Below are 23,761 nucleotides of genomic sequence, written 5' to 3' on the forward strand. Positions count from 1 at the left end.
GGAACTCGAATCCTATCCTCTCTAGAACCTTACCTGCAACCTTGCTTCCTTAACCTTGGTGCTATCAATGAAGTTGTTATTTGCGCTTTGCTGCTAACTGGGAGTAGACCGAAACATCCCTAATCAATCCAAATATGGATTTTCCATGTCATTCCTGTACTTTCTCTACTTGTCACACTTACCTATATCATTGGAGCATTAGTCAGTTAAGAATCTTCACTGATAATCCATCACATCTTACTTGGTGCAAGAAGTAATTCCTAAAATGTCTCTTTCCTTGATCCTCAGCTGGTAATAACCAGATCGAATGTCAATTCCTGAGAACATTGTCCTATCTTGAAACCGAGCAATTGAACCCTTCATCCTCAATCAAATACTTCTTCAACTGAACCATGAAATTCTTTCTGCTGAGCTAATATTGTTCTTCGTGATGTCCCCGATACCAATTATATCCCTTTCATAATCTTGTAGCATACTCTATTTCTTTGTGCACCCATCTGAAACCTTACTTGCTAATCCAGTTTTCATTCGGTCTAACTGATATATTCCAAGTGGTACCTACCACAATATCTAGGCATCCCGTAGACGCAACCAGATCCTTTCCTTTTAAATCCATACGTCACCATCATCTCTTGCATTCCATGGTTGTCCCTTATTTAATAGATTAATCCATACTCAGGATCATATCAAAATCCTCATACGACGAGCTCAATCAATTCTACCATAAACCTTTTACCAATAGTACTCTAACCCTTCTTCGGGAAGTGACCAATTTTCCCGGCAGACACTAAAATCTCACGCCCCATGGCGTGACAACCATAAAGTATGTGCCACAAATCTCTGTCTCTTCTAGGAGATATGTAGCAGCAAACTCACTCAGCTCAATTTATAACAAGGAGAACTAGAGAGCCAACCGGTCATTTTCGAGGGACTAGCCTTGGGCTCTGGCTGTATCAAGGCAGACCAGTTCTCCCTTCTTTAATCTCAGGCAATCCTTCTTGACGTGCCCAAACATTCCACATTGAAAACATGCCTTCACTTGGCATCCTCCCAATTGGCGTCTCCTGCACCTGGCGCATACTAGATAACTTCACCAAGCCTCATTGCTGCCCTGGCGACCATCCTATAAACTATAACCCCTCCTATCAGGTCCAGGAGTAGAATTATCAGGGGTCCTTCTTTTCTGGTTACTGGGCATCTTCCCCTACCTGATCCCGCAAATGGGAATTGTCTGAGCTTTCTGGCCTATGACACTCTCACTCCATATCTCATCTCTTGCATCTTCTATAACAAGTCCATCCCTACAGCCCGAGCATAGATAGGAGTCTCATTCACTGGAGCGATCCTAACGCACCGGGCCATCCCAGATTTCAATCCTCAAATGAATCGTTCCTCCAAACTGAACAGTTGTTTGGACCATTTGAAGGATGGCTGGCTTAATCTCAAAATTGTTTGCAGCAATGGTTGGAGGTATAATGCATGAATGCACTCCTGTAACAGTAGGAAGTACATAATCTCTCAAAGTTCTTGGTCCTTGCTCCCTTGGAACCTCTGCAGCCCCTTGACAATTATTAGCACCATTTCCCAAATTTTCAGCCATGGGAAAATCCAATCTCCTCTTTATTTTCCGATTCTGTCTGCACGTTCTTTCAATTTCCCGATCTATTGGTATAATCTCCTTTTGTCTATTGCTTCGCATATACCAACAAGTCCTGAAACACAATAGAACCTCGATCCAAATAAATGTTAACAGAGATTAAATAAAATAAAATAACCAAATTAGAACAAATAATAATAACAGTGATATTGGAATATAAGTCCCCGGCAACGGCGCCAAAAACTTGATCTGTAATTTATGTACGCAAGTATACGTAGTCGTGTCAAGTAGTAAATTTCGTAAGAATGGATATCGTCCCACAAAGACTATCTCCCAAGTTTCAAATTCTATTTGGTTAATTAAAATTTAAGTGAACAATTAAAAATAAAAGAAATCCTATAAACTATGAACCAAAATTAAAGAACTAGAAACAAAACAATGAATCACTACTTAAGAATCAATAATAAAAACAACCTAGGAATTAATTTCATCAATTGTTCATTCTATTAATTTTAATAATCAATTCTAAATCTCTTCTTTCTATTCTAATCGTAGGTTAATATAATCGATTCCTATTCTTTTTCAAGATATAAGATCTCAATCTATATGTAGGTTTTCTACATTTCTGTGATAAACTTGAACATATAAAAGGCATTAAATATGGAAACCTAATTACTACACAAGTCATACAGGTACTTTCGTCCAATATGCACCCTATGTCTATACAATGATAGCATATTCAATTCTCATCTTTCGAATTTTGAATCAAAACCATTAAATGAAGCAAATAGTGATCAATTATTTACTAGCATTAAACACACATCATATAGATTAGAATAGAAAATAAGCATCAATAGAAATTCATAATAAAATTAAATAGAAATCCCAGTGACTACATTAATTCCTAGATAAAATAAATTAGTTCATAAATACCATGATGAAAATAAACTGCAAATAATTGTTCATAAAATTAACCTAAGAATTCAGATGAAAAACAAAAACAGAGAAAATAATTATAGTAGCCTCTTTCTATCTAGGATTTATAAAACTTCCAGTCCTCTAAAAATCGCAGAATAATGTTCCTTAAATAGCCCTCCAATGTTCCCAAGTGAATAGACCAAATTTCCCTTCAAAAAGTGGTTTAAAATCTGAAAAACGCATAACCAGCGCTGTAGCGCTACTTCTGGAGCACTGTAGCGCTATTAACAGTGCCAAAATGTCTCAAAATTTGGTGCACTAGCGCTGTAGCGCTAAAGTCAGAGCCAAAACACCTGAGAATTTGTTTACTAGCGCTGTAGGGCTCTTGTTGTAGCGTTGTAGCGCTACTTCCAGAATAGAACGGAAACTCGTTTCGAACAGCCTGTAGTGTCAACTCATCGTATTTTGATCATAACTCCTTCGATATAACTCTGAATTGAATGATTCAAAAAGCTATGGAAAGCTAAGAGAAATATCTACAACTTCTATTTATTGAAGTGTTTCCAGAAAGTGAATAAACCATGGTCAAAATTCGGCTTGAAGTCTCAGACTTGCGTTATAGAGCATAAAGGACGTGTGTTGAGCATCTTCAATGTAGTATTTTCCACACATAATGTCTTGAAACTCCACAATCAACACGAAATCCATCTTATTTATCATATTTAACATGTTTCTTCTCATTTCACTCCATATTATGTAATTGACCATTAAAACCTGAAACAAGAAGAAAACAAGCATAAATCTGCGCTAAACAATTCTAAATAACTAAAAACATAACATAAAACAATCTCTAAAACAAACCTACAATGAACCTAACACATACGCATGGCACAACCACACTATTATGGCCTACCACTCCCATGTAGTCAAGGATGGAGCTAATCATACCCATCCACTGATCAGCTCTGAACAAACCCAAACCTTCCTTGAAAACTGAAGGATAAAGCTTCTAGAGTCCTTCATACCATAATTCTCATCTGTTTCCACCCTCAGGTTGAACCAACACTGGTGTCATTACTGTAATGATCCAACTATTTCTAAGACCTTGGACCATTAAAAGTACTAGACATAGCTACTATTATGATACAATCATAAGAAATAACATATCTTTATTAAAAACCCAAAATATTGTACTAATACAAAATAGAGTAAAAATATAAAATAAAATGTGATATGGTATGGGATCCCATTGTTTATAAAACATAAAACATAACTTTAAAAAACCTAGTTACGGAATTACATCAAAACATAATATTAAAAGACTAAAATAAATGGCATCCTCGATCGACACGCAGTCCATTCAATCCATTCATCCTTAACACACAAGTCAAGCTGCCAAGAATCCTTCCGCCTTCCATATTCATTCTCCTGCATCAAGCTAAAAATAAAGGAGTGAGCCTAATGCCCAGTAAGGAAAATCTACTGTCAACATACAACATATATCATAAACATAAGACTACATCATATTCATATACTATAAAACATATGACTATAAACATATATCACATATGACTACAACATTAATGGCCAATATAAATATTGGGGCTTGTTAGCTAAACAAGTCATATGCCCAATATACCTTCTTGGGGCTTCCTTATCTAAGCAAGTCATATGCCCAATCATCCATTCTTGGGGCTTGTTATCTTAACAAGTTGTATGCCCAATCATAAATTCTCGGGGCTTGCTTGTCTAAGCAAGTCATGTGCCCAAGCGACTGAAAACACATTCTATACGTAACAAAACATAACATAAGCATAACATATCATATAAACATACAAAATCTATCTTATTTTCCTTACCAACACCGGGATATTTGAGAACAAGGATGGGATTTGGAACACTCCGAGAACCTTAATGTTTAAGAACTTAAACACCTTTGGATGTACTAGAACCGATCTACACCTCTATATTAAAAACACACTATATCTCACTTCCCAAGTGTTTATAAAGCTTAAGATGATAAAGCTTTTTATCCCAAACCCAAGTGTATCACTCTATAGTAACTCTAGTAGCTTGAAGGCTCTGAACACAGCTTGAAGAATGAGAAAAATGGCTGGGTACTAGGTCCTATTTATAGAGTTCAAGGAGTGAAAATATCTCCTTTCAGCTTGAATAAAATAATGAATATTAATTGAAAAATATTTGAATATTCGTTCAACATGTGCTTAAGATTCGGTCAAAAATGTTTAGAGGCAAGTCAAGAGGTTAAGGGATAAATCAAGCTTGGTTTCTACAACGTTTGAAAATGTGTTCCTAAGGCCAATATATCGCCCACCCTAGACAATATATCGCCTGGCCCTATGTCCCGAGTGCTCGTGGTTTCATTTGTGCGACGTTGACGTGTTTTTTGTATCTCCCGTGTGGCGATATATCGCTCCTATAGCTACGATATATCGGCATACGTTGAAATATTAGACACATAATTGCACTTTATCAACTTAATTTGAATTGGATAAACAACTTTGACTGAGTCATAATACAATTTTAAAGCTGCTGGGAGGTTCTAGAGCTTCCAGGTCTTTCTTTTATTAAAATTATTCATAAAAAATACTTAATTCCTTAATATTCATGGTTATGACAAGTATCATGATCTTATTAGTTCTATCTAAACCTTATAGTATAATAAATGACATCTTTATAATCAGCTATATTAATCAAGCCTTATGTTATAATTAATATTCTTAAACTATAGGTTAAACTTATAAAATCTATAAGTATTGCTACTAGTGTTCAACTAAGTCCCGGCTTGAACTAAAAACCACAGTAACGATCATACTATAACTACTACTACTACTACTATCTAACTAGCTAAGTAAAGTTGTGGGACTCTGCAATTACTGTCAATATATATGAAACAGCGTTCCCCGACGGAACCTGCTATCTCAACCATCTAATCTCCTCTTCCTGATCTGACAGTATTGCTTGCATACTAGCAAACATCTGCTGCAAAATTCTAGGGGCAGATGGAGGTTTCTGACCCTAGCTTTCATCTGCAACCCCTATACTAACGATACCAGGTCTAGTTGACTATCTTGAACACATAATTCTTGAATCAGTATGCAATCAATGACTTAACCTCTCAATCCACATATTCATATCCAGAATTATCCCACGGGCAGGTACAAACAATCATAATAACCACACACACAATATACATATCAAACACAAATCCACCTTGTTCATGCATCAATTATCAAATCCCATTTCCACCAAATACATTCATACACATCATGTTTTCTATACTTGCATGTAGATAAGGCACTTAGGTTCAATTTAAAAAATTAACCACATACTCATGTCACTAGATACCTAACCGTGAGTCGAGCTTATCTTTAGTGGTGAGTGTACACGCCCAGCAAGTCTTTAGGAACCCTTAAACCTAGACTGCTTTGATACCAAGTTGTAACACCCTAGTTAACCAAGGCCGTTACATTGTGTGTTTACAAATAGTGCTTAACTCACTAAGCAAGTCGTTTGAACTTAAATGTGTAATTAAATACTAAGTCAAGGTTAGGTATAAAAAGATTTGGTCAACAAAATGATTATTTTTCTTTATTAAAATATTTAGTTTATACACGGGATCCCAAAATCAGTTTACAAACTTGTAAAAGACAAATAGAATACAAATTAGTCGTCCTATACAGCAAAATATGGTTTAACCCTAGTTCTTCCCAAGCTATCCCGACCGTGGCGATCGAGCAGGCTGCATATGTACACTTTGCCCCTGAAGCTCTCCAACTCGCGGTTGGTCCAATTATTCTTTCCCCTTGCCTGCACCATGTAGCACCCGTGAGGCAAGGCTCAGCAAGAAAACTTAAACCAGCATGCACAACTAGGCAACAGTATAAAAGTGGTAAACATAAATCATTAGATTCAATTAAAAATAAGATATAAGAAACCAACCAACAGTAATACTCAGCTCAGTCAAATACATAAAGCAAACACATCAATGAATAGAAATGATTAAGTGTGAACCCCACTTCTTTTTATGGTATAATATCCAGGCCCGGCGCCCTTAGCCCGAGTCCCCTGGTCTCTTAGCTGACCTCGGCACCCTTAGGCTGGGCTGTATTCCACACGCTTGCTATCGACCCCTGACACCCTTAGGTCAGCTTGCAAACAGATATAATCACAAATGCACAATGCATGGCAAGTAATCAATGGAAGCATATACAAGCATGCCCATCCAGATATTCTCAACTACATATATGTTCATATTCATAATATATTTATTAACAGGGGTTTAAGTCCCATTCACAACTCGGGTGAATTGTTCTTACCTCAAGTCCCAAGCAACTAGCATATGACAGACCCGAGCACGATCCCTAATCCTGAGCCCTTGCGGTATAACCTAGTCACAATGCAATAATGGATAACCATTAAAATCCTAAACCAATTAAAAGCTTTGGAATAAAATACTAGTCTCCGGGACTTCGAATTCTACTAAACTGCGTAGTAGAATTCGTCCCGAACGCTTAGGTTTAAATCCCCAAGCCCAAAAGCCTAATTTGGCTAAGGCTGCCTAGGCGGGCCGCAACCTGACCCTAAGGGTTGCGGTGCGCCCCCTAGTCAAAGGCGCCAGCCCCCAAGTCCCAAGGATAGGCGGGTTGTGACTAGCCCCTTCAGGACCGTGACGCGCCTACGAAATAGCAAGCCCCCAGGGCTCCTGGGGACACACGGGCTGCGGCACCCATGAACTGGGTCGCGGTGCGCCCTCATGAACCTAGAAATTCTGGGGCTTTTCAGCGTTTTCTCCTAGTCAATTTCGACAGAAAATCATTGTAACCTTACACCAAAACTATAACTGAGTCTGAGACTCTAACCACATACCCTAGGCCTCATAATCACCCAAAAAACCACTGCAATCACCACAACCTATGCTCAAACACCTAAATTCAGAACCTCAAGACACTAAAAATAAACTAAGGATTTTAGTAACAAGACTTGCTTGAATCTTACCTCAGTGGAGATTCCAAGCTTAGACTAGGTTTCCCACACCCTCATCTTGTTCTCCCAAGTTCCCAACTTTAAATTCAAAGACTCACCACTAGAATTCTCCAAAGTTGCCTAAGTCTTCAAGAGGAATAGAGGGAACTGTGAGAGAGAAAAAGTTTAGAGCTTAGAGAGAGTTCCCTCCTTTTGTCTTTCCTTAGTTTCCAGTATTTTCTCAAAGCCACCCAGCTGCCTAAGGCCATCCTTAACCTCAAAAGACCAAAACACCCCTTAAGCTTACTCTTATCCTTTAATGGCCCCAAGGGCCAAATTGTCATTTACCACAATTACCGCTAATCCTCAAGTGGCCCTATAAATTCCCAATTAATCCCGACACGCCCAATTAATCCTTAAATAACTTGTTAGCCAATAAATCCCAAATACGCACTAAGTCCCCAAAATACCCCTAGGCTCACCCCGAGCTGGGTATTGGACCCCGTTGTGACTATTCCGCTAATCTGCTCACTAGGATCGCCTTGAGCCGAATATTGCTAATATATCCACATAATAATGTGGTGTCAATCATTTACACACATATAATGACATTTATGCCTGTAACGGGCCAATATAACAAATATGTCCTTTAAAAATAGAACGGGCCCACAGGCATATTTAATACTCATAAACATGCATATTAATATACTCATATTATCATATAAATCATGTGTGCCACATAGTCATGCATTTAATCAATTACTCACACATACATCTAATTATGCCCTACTAGCACACTATTCAAGGCACTAAACCTTATTAGCATTTTTGGGACGTTACATAAATTACCAATGTTTATCGTGTCATGTCGAGGATTATCGAGGCCTATCAAGGTAGGTTAGTATTGGGGTATTGAGGTTCATCGAGCCCTATCGAGGCAATCATGTATTGTGCGTGGGGTGGTTCTTCGAGCTTTATCGAGCCCTATCAGGGCAGACTAGAATTGTTGTGTTGCGGCTTGTCGAGCCTCATTGAGTTTTATCGAGGCATGGTAAACTTTTAGTATTTTGCAAATTTTTGAAATAGGCATATCGTGCCCTATTGAGGATCAATGGACAAAAATCATAGTTTTTCCATACAAAAGAAAAGCAACTAAACAAGTATCCCAAAAGACCCAAACTCATAAACATAAATACAAAGAAAAAAAATAGTGGTAATCAACTCAAGGAACTAATGTCTGGTAAAATAGGTCCACGCACCATTGGGTCCTGAACAGTTGCATGTTTTCGTCCACAATAGTTTCAAGTGTGACATTCACCATATGATGCTCTATATGGTTTATGGCATACATGCCACAATCGCCACTGCTATCAAAGAAACTTAAACATTGTTAATTTAAACATAATAAAGTGATTTCATATTACACTAGTGTTAGCATTTGTACCTTGATTTCGATTGAGGGACTTTATCTGCTAGTAGTTGTAAACATTGAAAGGATGGAGGCCAGTCGCCTGGTTCGAACTGTAGGATCTTATGGTCATCAAATAGCCCATATTGATATAGCAAATAAGGGAGGAGCTTGCACGAATGCATCATGATTTCCCCCAAAGCAGCGTCACTCAAGATCGAGATAGTTGAATCATAAACAACAAAGGTCCAATTATTAATTGAAACATCGATGGCGGCACAATGTTGTGCATATGGAATGTGCAAGGAGAAATATAAATAAATTGCATCCTTCCATGATTCTAGGAACTGATCAGGGATGCCACTGGTGAATTTCATTATGTCGTGATCCCACGTAAATTTCTCCCTGGTATTCTTAGCATTCTGCCAACGACACATGCACACCTGGGGGAATGTTGTATTTAGAACAATGGCGTCTTGGCGATACGTTGCCTTCAAGAAGAAACAAGTCGAGGGTCGCATCAATATGCTTCATAAAGGGAAATTTTTAAGACAAAAAAAACTAATTTCAAATTGGAAAAAAAATTAACTAAAGTACTTACAGAATCACAAAGCCAAGTCTTGATTGTGTTTAATTGTACGAACCACGCCACATTATGGTTATCGGTCTTCACATCCCAATCCCGCTTGTTGTTAATCTTCCCTAGGATCCACTTCTCAAAAGTACGCAATTGCTTCTCGTCACACGGCTTCAAAGGTTCTATATCAACTTCACATTTGTCTGTGCACATGCGTGTCTGCCTTGTCAGGTCGGTGTAGTCCTTGAAGCATTTTGGCTTGCGTTTGTTCCTCCTAACCTCAAAGCCTTGAACCTCACTAGGGTCGACAATGACTACACCAAGCGTACCATTATCACTTGCTGTCACAGCCTCCTTCACAGAAGTAGAAGGAGGACTATTAGCTTGATAATCTGTGGGGAGAATGTCAGACTTTGTATCTGATGTCAAGGACTGCTTCTCAACCAATGACAATAACTTGTCCAACTGAGCCATGACCACTAACTGATTCTCTAGTAACTTTGCCTGGCCCTGCTCTACCCTCTCAGCCTCTATACCAGCTGATCCCATTTATGATTAGACATATGCCCTGATGATGATGTAGTTGCTGGTGGAGTGAGCTCAATCTCCTTTCGACATCCTCATAAAAAAAATAGAAGTTGATTTTGCAACCTCAACCAACATATCTGCAACTTTCTCTGGATCTACCTCTTCTTCCACTTCAGTCTCATCCTCGCCCACTCCCGTTCCCAACTCATGGAATAGATTAGAGTCAACATCTGTGAGGCTGTTGTAGTATTCCACCTCACCGGGATGTGGCTTCAACATGGAAAAGACAACCAACTGCAATAACAAATAACATTTGTTAAAAATTCTTTAATAAAGTAAACCCTTAATAAATTACTTCTATTATTTAAACAGATAAAGTGAAACTTACATGAGTCTTGGAAAACAATGGAACCAACTAAACTGTAGAAGGAAAGATATCGATCTCGGTGGATCAACTAAGCATCCGGGGAATTTGGTTCTCACTCTTCTCACCATATTTCCACCCAATATCTAGAATTACCTCAAAATCCCAATACATTACTTGTGGAGCATAACCATAGAAACTATACTTGGACATTATTTGTTGTTTCCCTAAACTGTCCTTTTTATCCTCATACAAGTCTAATTGTTTCTTCATGTCTCTCTGAACTCATCTAATCAACTTTTTAAAAGATAGCTTCCCCCACGGATACTTGAAGAAGTAATCAAGATCTTCAACCAACTTTAGTGAATTTCCCCATATTCTAGTTTTCTTCTCAGGGGCATGCAGTACCTCCTCGATCAATTAGCATAAACCCAACTTAAATGTATCTTCAGGGTTTGTACAATCCTTCAAAGCATCTTCCAACTGACCGAAATTAACCTTCACCACACCATTAAAATATTCCTTGATGATATAATCACTGGTTAGATGCTCTTTCAACTCATCTGTGGACGACGTCTTGCCAAAATTCAAATTGATAACTAAGGCAAACTCTACAATACCAAATCTACACAGACAACTCCCCACGTAGAACTGACCCTTTTCAAGCTTCTTGCTTTCAGCCTTATGAAATAGTAATTGGTGAAATAAGACCCTGGAGAAATTGAACTCCTTCGCCTTGAAGAACTGTCCCAATAGGCATGCATTTGCCCGTTCAATCAAGTCATGCCTCTGAAACTGCTCTATAAGGGTTAACGTGTGAGCACTCCCCCTATAAGTAAGATGAGCTGGAAAATGCTTCTCCAAAGGAATAATAAGGTCAAGCATCTGCAAACCAAAACCAAACAAAATAAACAGTTAATAATTTTTTTTTAATAATCTAGTTTTCATCAAGGCTTGTCGAGCCCTATCGAGGCCTATTGAAGTACTCATTAATCTACCCATTTCAAAGCCTATCAAGTCCCATCAAGGCTTATCATCACCCGTCGAGGCCTATCGAGGCACTCTTAATCCTGCCACTTTCAAATCCTATCGAGTGTCGAGGTCTATCATGACCCATCAAGGCCTATCGAGGCACTGTTAATTCTCCAACTTTCTAATCCTATCGATATTTTTGTCGTGCCTTGTCGAGGCCCTTCGAGGACTATCAAGGTGATGTAAAATCTATAATTTTCATATGCCTATCGAGTGATGTCGAGGTTACATCCATCGAGGCCCGTCGTTACCCGTGGGGTCCTATCGAGGCACTCTTAAATCTCCAACTTTCTAATTCTATCGAATTTTTTGCTGAGAGTTGTTGAGGCCTATCGAGGTAATGTAAAATCTAAAATTTTATTATGCCTATCAAGGCCTATCGAGCCCCATCAATTTCTATCGAGGTAGATGAAAAAAATTGAAAAAAAAAAAACTCAGATCTGCATATTCTCAGCCCTGATCTATCATTATGAACAAAAATTTACGAAAAAAATATGGTTCGAGCTCTTACCTTCTTCGACTTCTAGCTTCGAGCCCTGATCTCGGACGTTTTGACGCACCAACGTGAGAGAGAAAGATCTTAGCAATGCCTTGGGATTTAGAGAGAAACTGAACGATTTGAGGGATTTTTTTTTTGGATCTTGTTTCGGGACCGAGAGAGAGAGAGAAAGATTGGGACACAAATGGCAAGGGTATTTTTGGAACAAATGGAAATACTAGGACCAATTTCCCATGTCAACAAGGACTGGCATATTTTTGAGTTAGTACCCCATACAATGCATAAATATCCAAATTTCTCCCATCCACTAACCTAGCAATGAGCAAGACTGTAAAAGGATGATAATTCGGGCAGAGTGGGAGGGAGGGAATATATCCTTTTTGTACAAAAATATTATTTAAAGTTCAATTTAAAAAATACAAAACAAAATTTATCAATCTAAACAAACTTAATTTTAAAATTAAATTGAAACAGAACAAAAATTAAAATAAATTGGGATATTTGCGGCAAAAGTACCCAAGTTATTACGTTTAAAGCACTTAAGTACCCAAATTATTTTTTTCGGCGGCAATAGTACCTTCCATTCATGTTTTGGTGTAGATTGGTGTAATTGTTTGTTCCACTGTTAAGTCCGCCTACATGGCGTCAAATATGCTTATAACCTGGGTACTTTCATCAAATATCTCTTTAATTGGGTACTTTTGCTGCAAATATCCATTTAATTAGGTACTTTCGCCGCAAATATCCATTTAATTAGGTACTTTCGCTGCATTACTGGGTACTTTCACCTATATTTTACAAATGGACTTAATGGTAGAAACAAACGGTTGTACCAAACTGCACCAAAACATGGACGAAAAGTACTTTTATCGCCAAAAAAATAACTTGGGTACTTAAATGTTACAAACATAATAACTTGGGTACTTTCACCGTAAACATCTCAATCAGATTTATAAAGTAAATGATCTTGGCGCCGACAAACCTTGGTGACTGCGGACTTGGGTCGTAGACAGCGCACTTTAGGTCAATCTTGGCTTGAATCCAATATGAGTTTTGAATGTTGATTTCATTTTATCCATTCTCACTTGATTTATCAATCTAAATGTTGTAAATGTTTGTATTTTCACTTTAGCGATGGTGAGGGAACAATATCAACCTTATATAGTCTTGTGTCTACTTAGCATGTCATCATTATCTTAATTACTTAGCATGCCACATCACAATATTTGGATAGAACCATACATTTTTGGGAATCCTATTTGTCCTTAAACTGTACGTTTGGTTGGGAGTAATGAAAAAAGAGGAATAGGAATGAAATAAAATTTAATATGAATTTTTTTTTTAAAAAATCATCTTGCATTGAAATGACATTTCCTTGTACTTTTGGAAGAAATATGTTGGGTTTTATGCCCTTATAAAACCACATTTCTTGTGTAATTCATTCATCAATAAAGTAGTATAAATCATTTTGTTCAATCAAATTGCGTAATTTACATGTTTTATTACATGATTAATTATTATTAATACAAACGTTTATAAAATCTTGAACATATGTATAGTTACAATTATAGTGACTCAGTCACAGTAGATTATAATTGTAATTATATGTTCAAAAGCATTTTTTCCTAAGATTAAATCAATACACTGAACTTTTACTAATTGGGTAATCTACAATAAGATCTACTTACACATCTGGTGTGATGTCCTATGCAGGACATTAGTCAAGTAGATAAAATCGAATGTATTTTGTTACATTGGACTGGACCGATATTGATTATTGATAAGATAAGTAAATATCGTTATTATCTAATCTAATCATATCACAACGTTGACCATTGGTCAATTCAATCTTAATTCTGAGTGATTAATAGTCTGCTAATTTAATTATTCAAGTCTTTTGATTTGTTCGTTACCAGCTTACCCTACGGGCTAGCTCATACTTACATATTGGAGATTTTGTAGTATAATTGAGTGGGAGTATTTATCATAGACATGAAATCTATATCTTCTGTTTAAGAAGTGAAACGATAATTTTCTTACAGCTTGGTTCAAGTGTTAAATGATAGAGTACTCATTTCTGTAATTAAGTTTACGAAGATATCATTTACAAGGAACTTAGTGGGAGTTAAGAATAAAATATCAATGAGGGATAAAACATTAATTTACACCCGTCTCATTAGTAGATCATCTATATAGGATTGGATGACAGTTATGGTTATAACAATGGATAACGTATTTACATTTGGTGTAAAACATTATATTAATTCAAGAGTGCAGTTCTGAGTCTATAGTAGAGTCATGAGGAATTAATAAGGTAGTAAGTTTATTTGTTATAAATAAACTCACGGTAACTTATTGGAGCTTAAGTTCATAGATCCAAGGTCTCCATGTCATCTCTTATAAAATGAACCTATTAACCTATTAGTCTTGAATAATTAATTTAATTATTAATTATAAAAAATCATATTGACTGGGTCAATGAAAATAAATAATGTTAAATTATTTATTGATATTTTGTGAGAAAAGAAATAGAAAAAGCTTTGAGCTTTTTATTGCAAAGTCTCAAAAAGAGAGTAATATAGGCAACTAAGACAATTTTGTTAATATTGAAAGAATTGTATTAATATTAATAAAAATAAAATGAATTAAATAATGGTCAAAATTATAATTGGTTAATTTTGATAAGTATTTAATTAATGATAATTATTAAACAATTAAAAATAAAATGGGAAACTAAAACTTATTTTATGTCTTAGCTAATTGCCTATATATACTAGAATGCATTAGGTCAGATGAATTTGACAAGAAAAAAATTCAATTATAATATTCTATACCTAGCCGCTCACTCTCTCTTAGTTTTCTCTCTAGGAATTCTCTTCTCATGTGTTGAGACTTGCCCACACAACACTAGGTTTTTTTTAGAGAAAGATTTGGAAGACTGTGGTCTTGTTTCAAAGCGGTTTGGATTTCTTGCAATACCTAGCATTCAACAAGGACAAAAAGTTATGGAATCCAAATGGTGTAGTCATTATTCCGCTGCGCATCTTGTAAGTACTCTAATGGTTTTATTATTGTATTTCGTATCTCTATAATATTCAAATGCTTTTATGATTTTATGATTTCTACTATGTATATTGTTTTTAATATATATTTATAGGGAGCATGCATATAGACTTATATAAATGAGATCCTACAAAATAGTCGTTCTACTAAAATGGTGGAAATGTAATTCCATTGGAAGGACATTCCAATACTTTTAAATGCAACCAAAGGAATGAAGGGAATAAAAATTGATTTCTCTAATTTTCATCCCATTCCATTACCCACAACCAAACATAACCTAAGTTTTCGCCTCACCTCAAAATCAGAATCAAGTTCAGATTCTTCCATTACTTCTTAAACTCCATCTTTTTCCTTACAATACTTGAAGCCTGCCATGAAAATGAAACTTCATTTTCAATTGTCATTCATGAATAGGATACGTTTTACTCGGCTACTAACCATAATTTTTGTTGTAGCCATATTGAGTGGTGATCTTACTACAGTGTGATGCTTGTATTTTAGTTATCCAACTTTCGATGAATATGATGAAAATAATTTCATCCGTGACAACTCGGAAATGGAATTTGAAGCTATCCTTACACCTGATCTTAGTGACTCTTCAAGACTTATGAGATTCTTGTATAGAGACTCGTTGAAGCTTTTGGAGAAGGCAAAAAGGCAAAGGCAGGGATACCATTATAGCATCTTTCAATTATACCTTTGTTTTTAATGTCTCTCCATATCCTTCAAATGAAGTTCCAATTGGAGAAGTATTGTCCTTAACTTAGAATCCTACTCCAAACAACAGTGATGGGAAGTACCTTGGGATTGTAAATAAGACCACAAATGGGTTTAATTATAACAACATGTTGGTTTGGATATTAACAGCGTATACTCGATCAAACGAATGTCTCTAATTATGGCCTTAATCTTTCCTGCACTAGTAATTTGACAGTACGAGTTTAGTATGATGGGAAGAATTTCTGTATTTGTTTCCTTGACCAACGAGATGAGTGAAAACATTAACTTGGCCAAAGGATTCAGTTTTAACTTGGCCACTTAATTTCTAACTGTCTCCCATGGAGGGTTTTTGTGGGAGTCTCAGGCTCAACTGGCAATAACGTCACCAATAGGAACCGGAAATTGTAATGGTATTTCAGGTTTCAGCAGTTCAAACATAGATGGAAATCCTAACCTGTAGAAGGTTGTTTTGCTAATTACTTGTACGCAAAGATGGAAGAAAGGATTCAAGGGCAGCAAGAATACATGGCAGAAGCGACCACACTCGGCAGCCTAGGACATGAAAATCTGGTGAAATTGATTAAATGGTGCTATGAAAAAATCTGTTTAGATTCTTGTGTTTGGAAGCTAACAGTGGAAGAAAGCCTGGGAGTCGGATTAAAAACAATGAATGCGCGAAAGAAAGCACGTTAGTTTCATAGATTGGGATGTCAATGCAAATTTCTACAAGAAACCAAAAGACATCAATATACGGAAAATTTGATACGGAAATAGTACCCATTGACAAAGAACTACCGTGTGCCGTATATTCTCAATCAATATTTATAAAAAGAATTTACAGTTCTACAGGAAATGCAAGGACGGTGATAAAAATAAATGAACAATTCTGATCCAGTTCCCTACTTGTTACCAATGAATGATAATAATATTAACTCTACACGTAAACTAGACTCGAAACAGTTATGAAGGTGAGAGAAAAAAAATTATAACAATAACAGCTCAGATATCGACAGTTTGCACAGTCAAATCTTGTACACCCAATTCATGGTACAACCCATGCACATATTGGAGAATTGATCGATCATCTGACCCTTTTTTCACCTAAATTTGTTCACCACCAAAATAAGACATCAAATTACGCTAAATGAATAAAAGATAAAACTCCTCAAACAGTAAAATTTTCAAAGCATGTAACCTGTATTGAGAGTGAGCCAACAACATAACCTGGAACCAATTCCCAAAACCGAGCTTGAGAAACTTCAGATACATCTTCGAGGGCAGAAATCTAGACCAGAATATCGACAATGTCATTACCAGAAGTAATTATATCTAGAAAACAAATAGGACTGTGTAGAACAAATTCAGAGCACCTGTCTCAAGCATTTACTTAATGCAGAAGGTGGAACGCTTGGTGGTGCCATTTGGAGCAAAATACCACCAGCTGCTTTGAAGAGCGGCATTACAAGCATAAAAACTGTAACTGAGACTAGTCCAAGACACAGAACTTCTGCATTTTGAAAACTGCAAATACAGAGAGAAAATGAGGAATGAAAGTAAAAGAGATTGTGGAGACTGAAAGTGGAAATGAAGCAAAACTTACCCAAGAGACAGCAACCAGGATGCCAATATCAAACCTGCACTGAGACACAAATGCCCAAAAAACCAATTTCAGATGGACGTGCACAGGAGGGGAAAATAAAGAAACAAGTCACCCATGCAAGCTTCTTATTTTTTTCAATGAAGTCATCTGTACAAGCTTTACATTAGAGTAAGGACAAGACAACAAGGAAAATATAATACCTGCGAATGGAATCTGCAAGAACATGCAGGAAAACTGAGTGGTAGTTCATATCTTCAGCTTTTCTGTATGCTGCGCAGCATAAAAAAGGGACAAGGAAACATCATCCAGAATGGAAAATTTATCATAGTCTACTACTCAAAGTTAGGACACCAAACATTGTTAGTCATACAGGTTAAGTGTATGCCACAAAAACCATCATACTTAACACAAGATGCAGAGAAGAAGAGAAGGCTTTGTTTGATTGGCTGATAGGCACCTGCCAAGGGGGGATAAGGTGGGGTATTCATAAGAACAGACTAGAACCATGAGGTATTCCAGAGACCTCAACTATTCCTAGATCAAAGCTCAACCTTTGAACAATCAACATGCCCATCCCTAATTCTATCCTCTCATACAAATATAAATATGTATAAATATATATTCATAACTAACACCACCCTACCCAACTTAGCAAAACAAACTATAACAGCTCATCCACTAAATATAACTACAAATACCCACAGACCCTCTACTATCTTTACCATTCCCCACTTTATCCCCCCTTGGGGGGTGCCTATCTATGGCTTGGGGATGGTGGTTAGCTTATAGTAAAAGCTAAGGACAAGAAAGCATAAAAAGCTGAGCCATTGACAAAAGAACTCCTTATTCTCCCAATCCTGTCAGTATCACATTTCTAAAGGGTACATTTGCATATTCACTCTGACCTTCTCTTGGATATTTTTATGGTAGCATTCCAGCACATCCAATTAGCAAATTTAAGCATTGCCTTGGGTGTTAAAGTAAGTTATGCTGCTTGAGTATGTAACATCAGGCCTTATCTTAAGTAGAAAAAATATTTGCTAAATTAGGCTCACATCACAAGTGAGCTCCTTAACCATAAGTCCAGAATCCACAACACATCTTCCCAAAGAGGTGAGTAATCACCACATATTATTGTCAGGCACTCATTGCTGACCAACAAAATAATCAGCATCATTTGATGCCAAAAGGGGCAGGAAAGCTCCGGGGGAGGAGACAGGTGAAATGAAGAATTGGGGAAAAAAAAAATTCTCAAGCTGCTTCGATGAACTTACTTAAATTTATACGAGCATAGTTCCTGAAGAACCAAACCCCAATAAGGTTCACCAGCAAATTTGTCACCGCCGAAACAATCAAGTAGTGCCTATAAATTAACATTTATTAGCAGTTGCAGACAGGATAGGATGAACCAATATAAACACACAAAATAATATTCATCTATAAAAACTAATATATTTACATATAAATGGATAGAGTAATGTAAGCTCAAATGCACAAACATTGCAGCAATTAAAGTGTAGTGATAAACTAATAAACTTGTAATGACCGGTTAACTTAAAGACATAGATGCAGATAGACATCCGTGTGCACTCTCACATGCTCGCATCATATGAATATTCTAAAATATGCAGTTACTGTAGCATAAACATGCAGAAATTTCCTAGGTTGGCAATGAATTAGATAAGAGGGGTCCGAACATGTATGAGCCTAAAATGAATAATGATGAACTGCAAAAGACAGCCAAACAATATTATCTGGAAGAATTAGGATAAGAAACAGATGTAACAGGGATTGCAGAAATAATCACAAAGTACATGTACCATAAATACATAAATAAATAAAATCCAATAACAAATATCCTCATATGTAATCAAGTATTAGCTCATAAGTGTTAGCATGGTCATCTTACTTGTGTTCAGATTCATCTTCAATGAATGCATGAAGAGCTTCCACGGCCAAAGAGAATGACATAAACAAAAGGAACAGCTGTCTAAACAGAAGAATCAAAAAACTTCACATATTTGGCCATAAAATATAACAAGCACAGAAAGAACGGGAAAAAATTAAATAGTTATAAGCAAAGCTCTTTTCATGCACATATGGTTATTTTTTTTTACAAGGACAGTTACTCAAGACATGTGTTCTCAAAATTCCAAACAATAAAGAACTAGGAATGAGATAAGTAAAGCCTAACAAAAATTTGTATCCATAGTCAATAACCCGAAGAATATTTAACGCTATTCTATTTCCAGTAAACTCATAAGAGGTTATAAAATCAGCACAAGCTTATAATTAGTACGTGATTTGGCATATTTCAATACACATATTGAGGACAATATACAAAGGAAGATGGACCAAACACGCAAAGTGTATGATACCGGACAGGTAGAGCTACTCTAAATAACAAAGAAAAGTGAAACACTTACAGCATTGGTAAATGCAGACAAAACCTCAAGCCGCTTATACCTGATGTGAAACAATTAGATTAATATTGAATCTCAAAAAAATTGTTCAAAGAACAGCACAGCATAAGTCAGTATTGACTATACAGTAATAAGAAATATTAATTTAGAAAACAGGGCCATTCAGCCAACCAACAAGACCAGACAATTCAAGTCCAGATTCATGGTTTTACACAAAATAAATAAATAAACTCTTACCCATAAGTGTAAATTCCGTCAGGTTTTCCTCGAGAGGCAGCCATAGCAAACAATGAAAAAGTCAAGAGACCACAGCCAAAAGTTAAATGAAATGCATCAGACACCAATCCTGCATAGCCCACAAACACAAAAAGAATCAAACTTAAATAAACATACATATACAAATGCAGAGCAAAAGAAAAATATATCACCTTAAAATTTTTAGAAAAAAAAAAAAACAATGCAACATTAATACATACCTACACGCCCCGTGAGAAGACCAATGCATAGCTCAGTAGTTGAATAGGCCACGTTAAGCGAAATCAACATGAACAACCTCTTCATATACCTACTCCCAGAGCTCATGATCCGCAATACCGAACCCACAAGCAATGAAACCGACAATTTCTGGTCCGAAACTTCTCCTACTCCAAAGAATTTAACATTCTCTTCGGCCGCGTAAGCCTCCGGAAGAGGAATATCAATACTGGAGACACTTCTTGAAAGGAAAGGCCTACCGGCGAGGGAATCATTCAGGTTGTTCGAAACCGGCGTCCAAGGCTCCTGGTACTGCTGAAACGAGGCTTGGCGGGAAAAAGCGAATCTTCGATCGTTGACTCCAAGTCCCATATCGCCATTAAAGGAACTCTGAAGCTCATTCTCTGATTTGGCTGTGAAGTTGAAGGAATTATTCTTCTCCATAAGCCAATTTAATGATATTGCTAATTCTGAAGTTTTGAGCGATTAGAATTCGATCAGTGCGTATAGGATTCAGAAATTCATGGCGCAATATCCTACTTCCCAATTCGCGATCTGAATTTTGAACCTATGTAACCTAATTCCCAACTGTTCTAATAATTTGAGTCAGAAAGGAAAAAGAAAGCAAGGAACTAACTGGAAAGAGGAGGAGAAGACTGCGATATACGAAGTCAAGTAGACAACTAGCTTTTTTCTCTCATTAATATAGAAGAAAAGTAATTATTAGGATTAGAAGTTGTTAGATATTAGTTACATTTTACCCCTTTAACATTCGTGGCATGTGTCTTAGCATATACGAGGCTATCTTTATATGGACTAGGGATGCCCATTTTTCCCCCGTGGGGATTGCTCATAATGAAGTAGGGAATGCCCATCTAAATAGGAAATAGGTGGGGATGGGGATAATTTTCGATCTCCAATGTTAAGTGGGGATAGCACTCCCCATCCCGACGGGGCCCGTTTAATTTTTTTATATATTTTTGTAATATTTTATAGGGTTTATATTTTTTTGGACCCTGTGTTTTTTCTCATTATCTGTTTGGACCCTGTATTTTGTAAAATTGTTAAAATAGAATCCTAAACTCGATTTTGGTCAATATTTTTTCAACAAAAATAAAATCATTCTGCTTAAAAATTGTATTGTTATATTTAATTTTTTCTTCATCAAAATTGAGTTTAGGGTTTTATTTTAATCATTTTATAAAATATAGAGTCCAAAAAGTAATTTGTCAAAACACATGGTCCAAACAGTTAATGAGACAAAACACAGGGTCCAAAATGATATAAACCCTATTTTATATGTATTTTATATCTTTCTTTATGTGTTTTTTTAGTATAGTAGTAATTTTTTTAATATTTTAAATTTTATTTAGAATAGTGTTTAATATTTTAAATTATAAATATTGCGCAATATTTTAATTTACATATACTTTGCGATTTTTATTTTAAAATTTTAATTTAAAATTTATTTTTTAAATAAATAGGTTCCCCGTAGGGATTCCCCGCCCCAATAGGGGATTCCTCACCCTGTTCCCGACGGGGAATAAGCAGGGATGAGCCAGGAATGAGGATTAGAAATATTAATAGGGACGGCGAGGAGGGGAGTAACCCCGCCAATTCACTGCCCCGTATTCATCACTAGTATGGACTCTTTAGTGAGAAATGATATAAATATTCAAATTGTTTTTTTCTAATATGGTATCAGCGTTATAACTATTTCTCGATTGAAGCTCCATGGCTCGCCCAAGAACACGAAGCACGACTCAATCACACAACACTCAAACTAGATCTGCAAACAACAATGGCGACATTAACTCTGCACCCACTCGAACATAATCTGCTCCAACTCGAACAGAGTCATCCCCAAATCGCTTTGCTCCTCTGGCCCTAATCAATCGTCCTTCCTATGAAGATGTTACAAACCCCTATTTTCTGGGCACCGGAGATCATCTCAGAATGATTCTTGCTTCTCCTCTTCTCAATGGCACTAATTGTCAACTAATCTTGATGCTCATAACCTAGATCAAGTGTTGCAATTCTTACCTGGTTTAAATGATTCATATTCATCTGTTAGAGCACAAATTCTACTAATAGAACCCACTCTAGATATATCCAAAGTTTTTTCTATGATTTGTCAAAAGGAACGCCAAAAAAAGTTAGGTACTGTCCATGTACCAAGTCTTGTTGTTGTTACTCCTTCTACTGTTCATATCATTCCTCCAAACAACAACTCAAGGAATAAGAAGTCTCGTCTTTCTTGCTCTAACTGCCACAAACCCGATCATCAAGTCGAGAAACGTTATTTCCTCCACGACTTTCCACCAGGGTATGGTGATTGCAAGAAACCCTCTGAAAAACAACCTTCTACTCAAGCATCTGTTATGCAAGTCACTGGTTCCACACAAGAAATCCAGCCACAAATTTTCACACCTTAGTTTCAACAGTTCATTTCGATGTTCAATCAACACATGCAAAAGGACATGGACTTCTCTACAACCTCTACTTCGGTACCCACTGCTGCTACAATTTTTTTTGGTAAACATGTATATTTACCCTCTAAATATTGGATTATGGATAGTGGAGCCACTCATCATGTGTGTTATGATATAAAATGCTTTCTTTCTTTTGATACTATTATACCAACAGCACATATTTATTGCCTACTCGTTAACTGTTGCCATAATCAAATCTGGTACTACTCAAATCACTCCTAAAATAATATAGTCTTGAAAATTTTCCTCTATGTGCCTCAATTCAATATCAACTTATTCTTTCATTCATTAACAACACTTCATATGTTGTAAACTTTTCCAATAATTCTTGTTGTATACAGTAACTTATTCCGACTTTGCCGATTGGGATTGCTAATAGACATGGCAACATTTATCTCCTTAAGCAACATTTGACTACTATTTTTTTGGAAAAAATTTATCCATGTAACTCTTGTATTGACACTAATAACTGGCATAATAGACTAGGCCATCCATCTTTTTCTATTACTCAAAATATCAATAAAAATATTGTTTTTTCCGCTGCCAAATCTTATAATATGCATTGTTCTATTTGTCATCTTGCTAAGTAAAAACATCTTCCATTCCCTCAAATAATCATTGAAGTAATTCATATTGACATTTGGGGACCATTTCATACTATTACCACTGAAGTATATAATTTTTTTCTAACTATCGTTGATAATATGTCTCGTTTTACTTGGGTTTACATGCTTAAAGCCAAATCTGAAGCACAAGATGCCATTTCTTTTTTTTTTCTTATGTTTCTACACAATATTCTACTCATATCAAATCAATTCAGAGTGACAATGCTAGAGAACTTAATCTAACATCTTTTTTTTGCCTCTAAAGGCATCATTCTCTATCATTCATGTGTTGACCGACCACAACAAAACTCAGTGGTCAAAAGAAAACACCATCACATATTAAATGTGGCTAGGGCTTTACATTTCAGTCACATTTACTGTTGCCCTATTGGAACTATATGGTTCAAATAGTCGTGCACCTTATAAATAGGACACCTTCGGCTTTGCTACACTTTAAAAATCCTTTTGCTATTCC

General features: G+C 36.4%; 1 protein-coding gene across 1 annotated transcript; it reads right to left on the reverse strand.

Moving 5' to 3' along the window:
* Window positions 1-16,472: 16,472 nt before the first annotated feature.
* On the reverse strand, window positions 16,473-20,885 carry LOC133823441 (metal tolerance protein C2). The gene is made up of 10 exons (XM_062256220.1): window positions 20,192-20,885; window positions 19,953-20,061; window positions 19,719-19,758; window positions 19,202-19,278; window positions 18,567-18,655; window positions 17,493-17,562; window positions 17,293-17,331; window positions 17,063-17,213; window positions 16,888-16,977; window positions 16,473-16,793 (listed from the first exon to the last, which is right to left on the reverse strand). The coding sequence occupies exons 1-10, from the start codon at window positions 20,631-20,633 to the stop codon at window positions 16,692-16,694; spliced, it is 1,209 nt and encodes a 402-aa protein (XP_062112204.1). The 5' UTR covers window positions 20,634-20,885; the 3' UTR covers window positions 16,473-16,691.
* Window positions 20,886-23,761: the final 2,876 nt, after the last annotated feature.

Source organism: Humulus lupulus, chromosome 3 (genome assembly GCF_963169125.1).
Source record: "Humulus lupulus chromosome 3, drHumLupu1.1, whole genome shotgun sequence".
Taxonomy (NCBI): domain Eukaryota; kingdom Viridiplantae; phylum Streptophyta; class Magnoliopsida; order Rosales; family Cannabaceae; genus Humulus; species Humulus lupulus.

Coding starts and splice junctions, on each gene's coding strand:
- LOC133823441 (XM_062256220.1), bottom strand. CDS start 20,633: ATGGAGAAGAATAATTCCTTCAACTTCACAGCCAAATCAGAGAATGAG. Junction 20,062..20,191: donor TCTTCTCACGGGGCGTGTAG/GTATGTATTAAT, acceptor TGGGCTATGCAG/GATTGGTGTCTGATGCATTT. Junction 16,794..16,887: donor TTGGCTCACTCTCAATACAG/GTTACATGCTTT, acceptor GAACAAATTTAG/GTGAAAAAAGGGTCAGATGA.